Below are 15,455 nucleotides of genomic sequence, written 5' to 3'. Positions count from 1 at the left end.
CACAGCCGAAGCTTTAATTGGAAACCTGCCCTGCAACTGTATACGTTCTCTGTACGCCTCAGCCGTACCCAGGATAATCGATAGTTTAACACTTATCTACACTTCTTATGTTTAATTATTCTTATTTTTTTACAACATATGCGTGTCCTTTAGGTTCTATTTTTTTTTTTTAATAAATAGTGTCTCTATGTACACGTTCAATCAGCTGCTTTTCATACCCATTTCATTATAGTGCCCTGGCCAAATGTAGACTTGCTGCAAAGCCAAACTACTGTACAACACAGCTAAAATAAATACCAAAGCCAATAGTTTTTCCATAGGCGAGACCTACTGGCTTTGACAATGCTTGTTTAGTATCTGACTACAGGCAGCTATAGCTGTCTCTTGGCAGTGCTAAGGAGTTGCATACTACCAGGGCATATTACAGATGTTTACTTGACGTCGCAGCTGCGGTGACTCCCATTTCTTTCTGCGTCACAATTTTAACTGCATGGAATAACGGTACCATTCGGTGAATTTGTTATAGACAGACCAGGCCCATTGTCCCTGCCAAATGCACGTTTGTCCTTGTGGTGTAAAGAAGTTGACAATTAGTTAGATTTACTTAGAACAAAACACGCTTAAATTGGCCTACAAGCATTGCAGCTTTATTAGGGCAGGGTAAGAAGGGCACTTTTCAGTACTGGTTTATGCAAGGAGAACAGCTACCGACAGTATTATGACAGGGAGCACAATGTGGCAACTAAGGGCTACTGAAAGTCGTAAGCTTCTACTACATAAGAGGAAAAACCTACTACAACCATGCCCTCGCCACAGAGCTTTAACTTGTGTTGTGCACAGATCATGTTCCAACAAAGAAAAAAATACGAGGACAGTAATTATTTAAAAATATTTAATGAATATATTAAAAAAATATCTTCGTAGCCTTCATTCTACTAAAAAAAATGTACATTGTTCATCACCAGCATATAGACTTTTGAGTCCTCATTATTCAGTAGGTGACAAAGCAACCGTGCGTCATGCTGTTTCTCCATCACAGATTTAAAAATTCAGCAATAGTCCCTGAACAAAGATATCCCCTTAAAAAACAGAGACAGACAGAACTATAGCAGAACTGGGAGACGACTAGACAGGCAGTTTCCTTTGAGCAGTGGATAGGGCTGAGGCAGACGAAGCGAGGTCATCCTGTCAGGACACAGCCGCTTCATCGGCCATATGTCCTATTTCCAGTTGGTTGGGTTTGAAGTAGTTGCTAAAGTGTGATGATACAAACTGTTCGCATAAAGTCACTCTGCTATAAAACTGTTCGCATAAAGTCACTCTGATATAAAACTATCAGGAAAGAAAAATAAAACCCAGCATTCTCCCCGATACACCTGCTAATGTTAGCGGAAGACACTTGTCAGTCTTGCCCCGGCAACGCTACCAATCAGCCAAGCCTGAAAGTACAAAGTGATGCTCTGATCTCCGCCTCCAGCTAGAGGCAAGAACTGGCACTGCCCTTCATGGGCACCTCCTTCGAAATGGAGGTAGGCTCGTTCACCTCAGTGTGCTGGAGCCTGTTTGGGCGGTAATAGAGCTCCTGGAAAGAAGAATTTGAGTCACTGCCTTCACTTTGAAGAACATCACGGGCTGATGAAGATGCTACAGAAGGGTTGATTAACGGTGCCATAGTGATGACTGTTTGAGAGTCTGTGGGCACAGCGACATCAGTCAAAAGAGTGTCAGAGGATCCCATGGTGAACATCGCCAGGTGGTCGTGGTCCAGATGGTCACTGTGCGACAGAGGGTCATCGGTGGCCAAATATCCTCCATTTATTTGTCCATAGGGGGCGGCCATCTTAGGAGTGATAGGCACAGAGACGCTCTTTGACATTTCAGTGCAACTGGCTGGAGGGAGAACTTCATTCTGTGATTTGTGCTCACCTGTGAGTTTTCCAGAGTCCTGCACCTCTTCGTCTGTCTCCTCCTCTAGAATTAACTGGCCCGAGACCCTGTCGGAACCGTGGTTGCAGTCATTTGGTGGACTGCTCTGGTGAGGGTTGTCAGAGTCAGTGGTATTTTGCTCCTTGTTGAGGCAGCTGGACATGGAGTCATCAGACATGGAGTGGTTTCCATTCTGGAGAAGATGCATAGTGGAGGGAGAGAGAGCAGCGAAAGCTGATTGTGACCGCCCGGTCATCAGCAGGCGGTTGAAGAGGTGTATTGCAGCCTGTGGGCTGTCTTCCGAGTGCTCCTCAATGTCTTCCAGTGAGTGAAACCGCATGTCTTCCTTAGCCAACCTGAGAAAATAACACCAGTTTAACAATCAAGAATTTGCCAATAGGGGGACATCACATGCTCTTCACTCATTTCTATTCAACCTGGGGAAAGGGGATTGCATGAATCTGGTCTTCGGTTTGGTTTGAGCATCCTAACCATGCAGCTTAGGTTATAGGCACTACACGGCGAGCGTGCATATAGGTACACTAAGCCAACGTTTGTTCTAGCTTGAACAGCTATCTGTGCCTTCAAGACACTCAACAGGAGGGCGAAGTGGGAATTGTTTGGAACTGGCATCCATTCCACGTTATATTTTTTAAAGGGGTGAAATTACAATTTAAGATGTGTTTTTAACAGGTGGCTCTTTCAGAACTAGCAACAATGATCCTTTAGCATATCACCTAGCAGGAGGGCTCAAGCATAACAATGCTAGATTCTTTTTGCATGAGACCAGCATGCAGGATTTAGAAACACTTACATGCTGTAGTGAAATTTGTCACTAGACTCGACAATGTTGCAATCGAAGTGCTTGGACCAAGGGAGCTTGGAGTGATAAACCAGCAAGTCTAGTCCCACCAATCATGCCTTTTACATGCAGAAGCACATCATATTCGCTGTATGTCATATTTGAAGAGTGGATATCAATAGGACCGAGCTCCTGACCAACTAAGGTACTTAAAGAGACTAAGTGTTCTTTTGATCTTGATGATCAGTGGGGCAGGAGAGAGAAAGACAGTGGGCATGTGGTTGAACAAAACCAAGTCGAACTTGTCGTAGCGGGCACCGGGCGTTTCCCAGGGAGGCTGGAAGGGTGAGAACCAATTTTGCCACGGTGGGGGCTAGTTGTGTTACTGGGGGCCGGTTTTGCAGCAGTGCTGCAATATCAGCTCCCAGTAACAAAAGCAGCACAGCCAATATTTTTTCATGAAGGTAAGTTAAACAATCCTTGACAAATCCAATAGTTTTGGGTATTGTATAGTGGAATGTTTCTTCATAGGGCCAATGATGCACAGTTAATGATTATGCGCTTACAGCATACATCTACATAGAAACTACAAACTTTATAAGCCATTAAAACTACAATTTTCCATTTGGTGGAGGTTGATGGGTCAATAAGAACGGCTCTTTACCCAAATTGGGGCCATTGCATGTTGACATCTGGGCATGACATTTCTGTTCATCGATTTAATTATCTCGAAATAAATAAAGTTTGGCTATAAAAAAACGATTTGCCTCAGGAATAAGACTTTACGCTAGGGAAATATTAGCACAAAACACTTAGACTATTTTAGGGCTAACAAAACATCTTCAAGATGTTGCAGAATGTCAGTGCTTCACACGACCACCCTCGGACACAAATTCTAGGGTCAGACCATTCTGGAAACTTGAAGCACAAAGACATGGCAGTTTCAGGCTCTAAAAAAAGTGTAGCAATCTTAATCAATTTTCATGGTTTTTACCAGGAAATCGACTTGTGCACACTGATGAAAGCATCAATGATGCAGAGGCAATATGACCCTAACACACAAGCAAACACACACACACCACCATACTTACGTCATGTCAAATGTCGAACCCTGGAAGGATGTCTGCTGCAGCTGGAATAGAGTAGCCGCTGTGTATGGAGGTCTGGGATTGGAATCGTTCCAATAGCGGTCCTTTTCCAATTTGGGCAGATCTTCATACATCTCATCCACCGCCATCATGGAGACCTGCAGGACATGGCAGGTGGTGAGATACAGGGTATGCAATGGCAATTCTGCTACACTCGCCCAATAATGTTCTGTGAAAAGAAAGCTCTCGCTTATTGCGAGTTAACCAGGTCTTCCACATCAGTTCTCCAAGCCCCCAGTGGTGAAAAACCACTTACAGGTTTTGAGAATGTGTTTTGTTGTATCACTTTCTGGCTTGTTGTGGGCTGCATTTAAGAGAACAATAAACCTAACACAATTAAAAACAGCGTTCCTCTTTTTTTTTGCAGTTTTGCATAGGTATAGAATGTAGTTAGATATATATTTTGTCACCCAATATTGTGATATACAACTCAACCATAATATTGTATCTGGAACACGGACTACCTCATTATTCTAAAGGTAAATGTAGATCGGAGTAGAGATGTACCCATATATACTACCTTTCACTAAATTAATAAAGCCAATATCCTGGATATAATACTTCGTCAAGATTATGTTTAAAACTCAGTATTACGGTAGTAGACGATGTAGTAATGTTATATGGAATAATTGCGCTTGCAACTTTCCCACTGGATTCTTTGGATGGAAAAGCCGATGTTGCAGCAGCCATTTATGGGGTAGCCTATACCATCTTACATAGTAAAGCATTGAGTCCTTGTTTATTGAATTGATTTTTCCTCAGGGACCTTCCCGTTGTAGGGTGGAATATTACCTGGAAGTTCCGGTCAATCAGAAGGTTGCTTTCAAAATCATCATCATCTTCACCAAACGGGTTTATGATTTGCTCAGCCACCTGCAGAAGAGCACCAGAGAGTGCGTATCTTGCGGAACAAACAACTTCCCACACACCTAAACACCATCTGGTGGCTGTGTCCCGGGCTAGTGCCTTAGATAGCGAATACGCAAATGCCACTTCTTACACACCCCATTACTATCCAGCAGATGACCCATCTGTAAGCGCTTCCCCCACACAATATTTTAGGGACGTTCCCAAATTAGATCCCTGGCCGTGACTAACAGAAACAAATATATAGACCAAAGTTAATGTTCTGACTGAGTTGCGTCATTGTACAGTTGTAGTGACCAGAAAGAAAAGAAAGCTAGGATGCTGTGTAGACCTCAGCACAACAACAATATGATAGGAACAAGTAAAAAAAATGTTTTACAACATATCAAACAAATTAATGAGTAAATATATCATCATGAAAAATAAATGCAAAAGTACAAAAATCCAAAACAACCAATCTGCCAAGGTGGGACGAATAGACAATGGTTTTTAACGAGAGCAGTTCAGGAGATGTAGATCATATCTCGTGGTGCTAATTGGATGGGATGCAATAGAATAAAATCAATGCCATCATTACAGACTCCATCTAAATGACAGGTATTACCAGGAGCCTACTTCTAACCTGCAACCTCAGCTGAAGGACTTCTGTTCTCATTTCAATCAATTAAACACCACTAATTTGGGGTTTAGACCCACAAAAAAATAAAGGCCCATCGACAAGTCACTCTATGATGTCAGGTTGTGGTTAGAATATTACTGTATTACATGGCGCCACAATCAATAGACACTCGATTGCTTGATTTAACTAATAGTCGAACAGAGCAGTAACCTCATTGAGTAAGTAAACCCTACAGGGACAATCCTGTACGGAACGACGAAAAAGGACTCCCATAAAAAGCAGGAACCCCCTCCTCCCTTATCTACGAGCCTAGTGGGTTTTTTCTTTTGTGTGCATGCAGGACCCTTTATTACACAAAGCAATATGTTTTTTACCTTCAACCAGCCAGTGTAGAAGAAGAACTGCAGAAGGGTGAAGACAGGGATGTAGAGGTCAAGGTCATGCCCTTTGTAACCCTGGTCGATGTCCAGGAACTGCCGTCCAATAAGACAGGCTACAAAGAAGCTGTAAACGGCAATGGTGACAACCTGGGGATGAGAGCAGGGGGTTATGGGTAAGACACTGATGGAGCAAGGTGGTGAAACAAAATGTTATGCACCCTTGTGAAATCATACTCCAATAACTGTAACTTGTATTAATGAAACGTTGTGCATGAATAACCAACATAGAATAAGAAATGCATTTACACAAATATACAAGGGAAATTAATCTTGCTTGTGTTGCAATCATATTTAACTAATTGTGTGATTTCGTCATGTTAAAAACTAACAAGCAGCTCTAAATTAATGGAATGCAGCCTAAACGTGCGTTTGTTTAGGATTCATTGTGCAAAAGCGCGCAAACAAAGTAAGTATATTGCGCTTAAATGCTGCTATCTGCTAGGTAAATACTAAATCGGGAAAACCTTAGTAAGGGGGGGGGGGGTAAACAGAAGGGTTAAATGACAAATAAATGATCATTTGTGTTTGTTTCTATGATAGTTCCCATTCATGTATCGTGAGGCCTAAGAAAAAATAGAGTCACTCTGTTATTGTGGCCACAAATGAACTGAGCATGCCGAGTCAAAGACTAAATTCGAATGCGGGCTGCTTGTGCCTGGAGTGAGAACAGTTCAAGGACAGACTGGACTGGAAGTGCAGATGGCTGCCAAGTGATGAGCACAGTGGTTACGAACGTGAGAAAGTTTGGTAAAGTTACCAACTGAGAACAGGACTAGGCCGGACATGGCCCAAAACAATAACCCATTTGAAAACTAGCTGACGGAAGCGGAATAAATGTTGCAATGATGAGATGTTGCTCATCCACCCCAAATATGTCCAATCAGAACTCGCATTTAAATCGAAAGATACACTTTTAGTTAGATAGAGCTAGTGAAAAAGGTATAAAAAGTGCTGATTTTATTGAAGAGGATCGCTTCCTTCGATTTCCTCCCGAATCGCTGCCGGTTTGCTGGATTTTCCTGAGATGTAAGAAACCTGCCTAACTCTATTTTCTTTTGCAGGGAGATGCACTTTATTTGAGAGTTTAGTGAGGGATGTTAGGAGAAGAGTTGAATGGATTTGGGAACTATCAGTCTTTTGCTAAAACTGGATCTACTTAAATACTGAAAATGTCTATTCTGAAACTTTTTTTATAATAAATGATTTCACTGTCCGGAGATTGAATTTCTTATGATTTAAGTGTCGAGTTTTCTGAAATAAAATAAAGTGAATACAATTTAGACATGCCGAATTTGCTATTAATAAAAATTAGATAAATAGAGAATCAAGCTGGTCTTGAGTTTTCCTACGCCTAATTTTTACTAGTAGATCCATTGATCTCAATGGTGGTGTGTCTAATTAAATTGTCGTATTTTGATAAAACCATGGTAAAAATATCAAAACTGCATGTGTAAATAGTATAAATATGCAAGTTAGTTTTTAGACATTCCACTATGATACAGCAGCTTTTCCTTTGAATTTCACCGATCCATGAAGTAAAGTGTAAGTGTTTAAGAGTGATTCGCAGTGTTATGGGCCCCACTGTTTGAGAGTATGTTAGAATTTGTACTTCAGGGAGAGGTGACAGGTCTTTAGAAATTATTTCCAGAAGAGCGCTGCATCCACACCTTCTGAAGACCACATTACCCATGGGCCAGCACGGGGACTCGCAGAAGAGCAGCTTCCGATGGTGCAGCAGATTTAAGTATGGAAAAGTTTATTAGATTAATTGTATCTCTTACCCCCCCACACCGAAAATAACGTTCACTGTAAACGTCATATTCTAAAGTAAACTTGTTCGAAAAATCAACATATGAAATATAAACCGACATTCATTATGGCTATAGTCGAGTTTAATGCTCGCACAATATAGGTAGTGACATTTTATATTTTAAGTAGGAGAAGGTTAGTGGTATATGTAAAGAAAATCTACTTAAACGAATATTGTACACAATGCAGTGGGGTGTCCGAGTAGTTTATTGGCGCTCATTTTCAGCATTTTCATTGTATTTTTGAGAATGTGTGCAATAAGTTGGAGTTTCAGTGGGATGTATTGAGGTCAGTTTTCTTTTTCAAATCTCACAATTCTTCTGGGAATCCAAGCCAAAAGATCGAAGGGAGTAAAAGGGCTCATTGGAAAAGCAGTGAACAACACACAACAATATCTTTTAACTAGACAAATTCTTACACCAAAATGCCCCCCTCAAAAGAAGAACATGAAGGGGGTCTCTATTATACCATAGGACGATTAGGAAAAAGTTATGCACCTGTAACAACAGTTTTGCAGCATGAGCCTGTTATAGAATCACCCACTGTGCATGGTCCCACCACCAAGTTATTGGATTTAGATAATCATATTGTTTTGTAGTAACAAGAGGGTCAGGTTGGCTTCAGAGCCACCCTGATGAACTCAGCACTCAACACTGTGTACCTTCTCCCTGTTTTTACCTCAGTACAATATTTGCCAATATTGCTCCTGGGAAAGCTCCAAGTGATTTTTTTTTTTAAATTATAGCTATGGTCCCAATGTTACCACAGCCCCACAGGGTACATAGGTTAGCAGCCTCTCTCACTCACTCTGACTCCTGGAGTAAATCTTCACCAGGTTTCTGGACATGCAAAGTCTAGACCTAACTGCACACACGCGTGAGATCTTTTTTGGGCACCTGTCTGGAGGATTCATCTAAATGCAGTGGCCGTAAGTAAACAGCTATTCTGGCAGGGAACTAGACAATTAAAAGGACATCATTTTATTCTGAATGCATATGGAGTTGAGTGCGTAAAATTTTCATAGGAATATCAGGTGGGAATACAGTACCCACGTGAGCGGGGGCTCCATGGGTTTTTGCATGCATGGAGGCAACTCGGAACACTATTTCCAGGGCATCTACGGCTTTTTTGATCTTCTTCGATCACATAAATATCTCCAATAATTGCGGCTTGTACTTGGTTATGCTGGCTTTTTGTTTCGCTGCTTCATCATTCTATTGTACAAAAACATCGTAACAATGTATACTACAACACAATCTCTGCCTAACCCATTATCTTGTCATGTTTGACAATTTTTGCTTATTTAACTCCGATTGCTGTCATTCATGATAGATATATCACATAAAAAATGAAGTACATCTAGTTTCCTTGAATACAGTTTTGAGCATTGAACAAAAGTAGGCTTAAGATAAAGTGCAATCCTGTGGGGGGCTGAGTGGTTAACCTTTAACACTCTGTACACGTGTCTGTCATATTACTCAAAAGCCAAGGGCAATTTGCCCCTTTTGGCATCGTCTACACTAATATCATTTTTTAAATGTTTTTGTTTTCCCCAGATCAGAACATCCATCACATAACAGGTCAACAATTCTCATTGTGGATGCTCAAAATTACAATTAGAGGTGAAGGCTGACCTTCACATTCTGGAATCAGCCCATTATACCTAGAAGGTCCTTCCAGTATTTCTGTAGTTTATTATAGCCCAAACTTTGTGCAGAAATGTGCCTTCCTCCCCTTGGCACTTCATTCAGGTAGGTGTTTGGTTGGTACCATTTTGTACAGTCTGCTTTTATTATAGTATGCCCTTAGTAGGATTTTTAGTGGTATCGGATACAACCTTGCCACCTCTTGGCTTGTACCAAGGTAACTTCCTGCCCATATCCTCCATTGTGCCTAGGTCTTCTTCTTACCTCCGTCTCAGTTTGAGAAGATCACCTTGCTTGTTATTTTTGAGAGTTTTGAAGGTGAACCAGACTTCTGTTTTCCCCTCAACTCCCCCAGCAATATCCGGGTGCCTAACACTGAGAACATGGGGGCCTCGGGCCAGTCCATACTTTTTTGCCTACAAAGGACAACTCTACCTACAAAGCACAGGCACATCTATGGGCAGTACTTTTACCCCTAGTGTGGCGGGCCTCTATATTTATAATTTTGAAGCCAAACACATCTTACCAACCATGAATCGATTTTCTCATTCCATTTTCTTTTGGAGGAGATATATTGATGATGTGTTTTTAATTTGGAGAGGTAACCTGGCTCTCCTAGAAGAATTTCTGAAATGGATCAAAACCATTGATCCTAATCTTAAGTTTACCCACACTGTCAGCCATACCGAAGTGGTCTTTTTAGATGTGGTCATCACAATCAAAGGCACATCATTGACAACAAAAACACATTACAAACCAACCGCGAAAAATAATCTGTTGGCATTTACCAGCTTTCACCCACGACCATTGAAGGAGAACCTACCCTATGGTCAATATCTGAGAATCAGGCACAACTGTAGCAATATTAAAGATTTCAAGGAACAATCCTCGGGCCTCACTGAAAAACTACAGGCAAGAGGGTACCCCACAAACATTTTGAATAAAGGATACAAACGTGCACGCAATCAGCCACGTGCGGTCCTCCTTGAGACCAACCAAAAACAACCACAGGAAGTACCCCTGACATGTGTAACCACATACAGTAGCCTGTCTAACTTAATGAAAAAATCAAACAGGAATTGGAGGATAATCTCTAGTACCAATAAGACCTGGCAAAAACCATGGTTTTCATTCAAAAAGGGAAGTAGTCTAAAAGATGCCGTAGTCCACACCAGACCGAAAGAAATCCTGCCGACAGCGAAACATAGCATTACAGACAAATGGGGCCTGCCCAGAATTGTTGGTCAGATCCCGTGTTTTAACTGTAGCATCTGCCACCTTACAACTGCGACCAAACAATTCTCATTGGAACCAGGCAAAACATGGACACAAAGACTAATGTCATATACCTGATCACTTGCCCCTGTGATTTACGCTACATAGGGATGACCACCAGGAAGATCAAACAAAGAATCTGTGAGCACAGAAGCAAGATAAGGTGCCGTAAAGCCACTACTAAAATGAGTGACCATTTCCTTCAGTTTAACCATACCACCAACGACCTACGTTGGACAATAATCGAACAAATCTGTGGGGGAACCAATATCACTAACAGACTTTTTGAAAAAGAACAGATGGGTGTACCGTCTAGGAACCCATAAACATGGTCTCAATGATGAGATCCCCTGGTCATCAATACTAAAGTAAACCACTTTTGTTAACTAGGGTACATCTCAGGTTGGGCATGCACCATCCACTGCAGATGCCCCATCGTTGCTACTCTGTTCTGACCACCCGGTTGCTACTCTGTTCTGACCACCCGGCTGATATGGTGATTGTTTTAACCAAAAAAAAACCTGTTTTGCATAAATAATAATTAGTTTCTGGTTAAATTCCTTTGCAACCCCCCTTTTTATTCAGCAGTTTTTACCCCTGATTTCGACACTGTGCCAACCGTTGCAGCTATAGCTAAACAGTGGCTCTTCATAACTGTGACATAGTACCAGGTCCTTACAACAACATCCTTCATTTCAAGGGTAATCCCCTGATCACCTCTATTGTTTTATATTCCATTTCATTCTTAGTTTTTGGAAGTAACTGCTTCTATTAACCATCCGTGTGGTTACCCTCTCAAGTGACTGACACCTCTCTCCAACCTGCGACTAGAGGGGCAGTTTTTCGTGTTTTGAGAGCTTGTTTCTGCTTTTTCGGTCCCTCTCAGTATTGCAAGTCCTCGCTCGGTCGTGAGATCCCCTGATGTAATTTCAGAACAAGCCCATTAGCTCTATCCCCTTTTTTGCCTACACGTTTATACTTTGTAGAAAAGTGCCCGTGTACAGCAGAGCACAATAAAGTTTTTCAATCACCCGGTCTAGTCGTAGGATTGAGACGCGTTCATCCTCACCCAAGCGTGCCTAGGGATTGGCTAACACGGCGCCTCCTGATGCTAGCCACGCCCACCCCGGAACTGAACGCCTGCTCAGCATCGGCTTAACTATACCGGTGCACTACCTTCGAGCCCCATCTCCGGGACCCGGTTACTGAGGGTATATGCAGGTTTCCAGTGAGTGCCTGGTGTTGAGGGCGTAAGTCCTCCGCCCATATCGACGCAACGTTGAGCTAAGTACCGACTGTTTGTTACCTTGCCTGCTTATATTTCCTTTCTCTACCTTTCAAGGGTGTGCCGATTTCACCACCACCCCCCTCCCGAGGTCCATGACATGAGATTATCTCACTATAACAGTGATAATATTTTAAATTTTAATTTTGATTGTGTTTGTAATCATTGACACTGAGTGCTGGGGTCGACTGGCCCTGGGCTCATTGATCCTGTGATGCACATGCGCCTTGCTGGGTTATTATTACTAAAGCAGGAAATGAAACTTGGGTCAACTCATTAAAAACTTTTGATATCATAGCCCTCCAAGAGACTTGGGACCCGATAAACAGCTTCTCCCTGGATGGTTATAGACCTTTCTGTATTCCAGCAACCAATAGTGTGGCAGGTAGAGCCAAGGGAGGTCTACTTAGTTTATTTAAACTTGACTTAAAGGGTAGGTTAACCCAGTGCAATTCAGGATGTCAAAATTGTCTAATTGTTGAACTATCCCCTCCTGATACTCCCAAAATCTTATTCATTAATTTTTATAATTTGTGTGCCAATGAGAGCACTAAACTTAATCTGGATTTATTGGAGAAATTTCTGTCAGTATATAGCACTACTGTAAATGCCTTTGGAATAATATTTTTGGGGGACTTTAATATCCACCCCTGCAACCAACCGTGTGCCAATATAGAAGAGGAGGGCCCCTTATATTCTCTACCCATACATCTTGAACACTCAAAATGGGGGGAGGCCCTTGAAAACTTCGTGAGTCAGGCTGCGGGGAATGTGGTTCTAGGACCCCCACATTTAAAGGAATAGACGATGGTACAATTATTGATTATATTTTCATGTCTTCTTTTATTTTGTCCAAGGTTTTATGGTATAAGACTGAGGTCTTGGTTTTTAGTGACCACAATCCAGTTTTAATAGAGATGATGTCTGCAGACCTGTTGACCTACAAAACTGTGACACATAAGGGAGGCTCAAATGTGATTGTTAAAGATCAAGGACGTAGACTAAAATGGTCAAAAATAGTCCCTGAAACTTTCTTGCAGGAAGTATTTAACAGGGCTGAGGATGATGTGGCCATATGCCTAGAGAAGCAAGCTCAAAGTACACATGTGGTCATTGCTTTTGATAACATATGTAGACAAAGCAACCATAGTCTACTTGCAGGAACCAGACAGACTAGATATAATGGTAAGAGATGGTTCAATAAAAGTTGCTCTAGGGCACATGCAGCTTTACTTAAAGCCTTGAAGGCCACCCCTAAAGATCGAGCACTAATAGCCAGCACAAGAATTGCTTATAAAAAAGCTATTCAGGATAGGAAAAAAAAAAAGAGTTGAAAGAAGAGGTCTGGACACAATTACTTGCCCCTGAGGTTTTAAAAAACAGTGGGCAGTTCTGGAAAATTATAAATCAACCGCTGTTCTCGGGTGATGAGAATTCGTCCCTTGAGTCCAACATACCAGACGAGGGATGGATAGCGCATTTTGGGAAAATATATTCCACCCCAGGTTCTGCAAATCACACAATTAGTGTCCTTCCCAGAATTGAGGGTTCCCCTGTGATCTTTGAGGACATAGAAGTGGAAAGAGCAATTGAACAGACCCTAAAAAATAAGGCACCAGGCCCTGACAGGGTTCCTGCAGATATATTCAATTGCACACCAAAATTTTGGTCCAAGATCTTATGTAGTGTTTTTAATGCTCTGAACCAAAATAACATACCGGTGTCCTGGAAGAAATCCATTATTATCCCAGTCTTTAAAAAGGGAGATAGGCAGGACCCCTCCTGCTATAGGCCTATCTCCCTAATAGATTCATCGGTCTAAATCTTGGGACGGGTTATTTTGCATAAAATAAAGGATTGGCTTGACGATAGAGGGGTCCTGTCGAATGTACAATATGGGTTTAGATCCAAAAGGAGCACTTTAGACCAATGCCTTAATCTACAATTATTATTAGACAAATACACCAAGGCTAAGGAGGGGTCAATGTACCTGGGGTTCATGGACCTCTCCTCTGCATTTGATCTTGTAAATCGGACAAAGTTAGGCAAATCCTGCTTAATATGGGATTTGACCAGGCCTTGGTTAACCTTCTGGCGGATTTACATTCTGGCCTACTGGCTTCCGTATGGATCACTGCTGAGGGGCGCTGTTCAAGCCATTTTAACTCAGAGAGGGGGGTCAGGCAAGGGTGCATCCTGGCCCCCATTCTTTTTACTATATATATATATATCAATGCCTTGGAGCCGGCGCTAAAGGAGGCAACTCATGACTCACACAGCGTATAGGGGAACTTGGTATTCCAGTTCTCCTTTACGCGGATGATGCTGTCCTTTCACGGATGGGGGTTGGATTACAACGGCTGTTAGATGCCTTTGGGAACTTTAGGAGGTCCTTGGATCTTAACATTAACGCAAAAAAGTCACAAGTTATGATCATGGGGAGGAGTTCCAGGAAGGAACAAGTTAAAACCTTTTTTTGCTGTGAGGAAGAACTCTGCAGAGTGCCCATATTTCCTTATTTGGAGATCACCTTTGATGAGAGAGGGAACTGGGGCCCGCAACTTAAAAATAGAAACATTGCCTTTGCACAAACAACTTCTGCACTTCAGGGCTTCACAAAAAAATTGGGGGCAAGGCCAAAAGAAGCAATAATGAAGATTTACAAAGCTAAATGCCTTGCAGTTGCCACATATGGTAGCTCAATATGGGGCTACAGTGCCCCAGATTGTTTAGAGGTGACTGAAAATAAATTTATGAGATCTGTCCTAACAGTGCCACAGTCCACTCCCTCATATACCATCCATTCTGAGTTGGGGGCAGGCTTCATTTCTGACATGATAAAAACGGCTCCCTTAATATGCTGGATGAAGACCTGGCTGAACCAGGAATTCTCCTTGAACCATATTATCATGAAAGATTGTCTCCTATTAGAAAATGTTAGTAAGATCCGGTGGTTGACATACATTAAAAACTGTTTTTATAAACTAGGGAGACCGGAGCTTTTCTCCTCACCAGAGATAATAACATCTAAGGATATTACACAAATTAAGGGTGCTTTGTCACAGATGTTGGCACTGGAGAGAGAGGGCCTAGAACTTAGAAAACCCACTGTAAGGGCTAACCTCATTGTAGCAAACTCACCAGGACCCGAACTTTACCTTAATATGGTGAACCGTCCCTATCACAGGTTTCTCCTAACTCGCTTTCATCTGATCCACCTGAATCTAGGCTACTTCCCTAATTGGAGTACCCCGGAAAATGCAATGCCTTGTAGCTGCGACATTTCCACTCCGAACACAATGCATTTCCTGATGTTCTGTGGACATTATACGGAATTAAGAATGACATTTTTGGTTCCTATACTTAAAGAGGCAGGGTTCTTGCAAGCCAAGCCTGCTCTCTTTTATCTACAATTATTAAATAGCCACCGTATTATTTTTCATGTTGCTAGTTTTTTAGTGGGTGCTGCCCGGATCAGGAAAAGGATTAATTGTACCTAAATGAACTTGGATGTTGTAAATTAGAATGATGCTAGTTTACCCTGTAAAATTGATAGTGAGGGATGTTGTAAATTAGAATGATGCTAGTTTACCCTGTAAAATTGATAGTGAGGGTAACTAAATTGGTTGATGTTTTTT

The 15,455-nt window shown here is 41.8% G+C and overlaps 1 protein-coding gene across 2 annotated transcripts in view; it reads right to left on the bottom strand.

The window, feature by feature from the left end:
• Window positions 1-876: 876 nt before the first annotated feature.
• Window positions 877-15,455, bottom strand: part of LOC147663710 (bestrophin-2a-like) — an 84,713-nt gene continuing 70,134 nt past the window's right edge. For both annotated transcript variants that reach the window (XM_086950249.1, XM_086950248.1), the window contains 4 exons: window positions 5,737-5,889; window positions 4,669-4,749; window positions 3,820-3,974; window positions 877-2,282 (listed from right to left, as the gene is read on the bottom strand). In XM_086950249.1, coding sequence (XP_086806375.1) covers window positions 1,478-2,282; window positions 3,820-3,974; window positions 4,669-4,749; window positions 5,737-5,889 — 1,194 coding nt within the window. In that variant the 3' untranslated portion in view covers window positions 877-1,477. The remainder of the gene's footprint in view (window positions 2,283-3,819; window positions 3,975-4,668; window positions 4,750-5,736; window positions 5,890-15,455) is intronic.

The sequence above is a fragment of the Lissotriton vulgaris genome, unplaced genomic scaffold (genome assembly GCF_964263255.1).
Source record: "Lissotriton vulgaris unplaced genomic scaffold, aLisVul1.2 SCAFFOLD_638, whole genome shotgun sequence".
Classification (NCBI taxonomy): domain Eukaryota; kingdom Metazoa; phylum Chordata; class Amphibia; order Caudata; family Salamandridae; genus Lissotriton; species Lissotriton vulgaris.
This window is presented reverse-complemented; position numbering and strand designations above follow the sequence as displayed.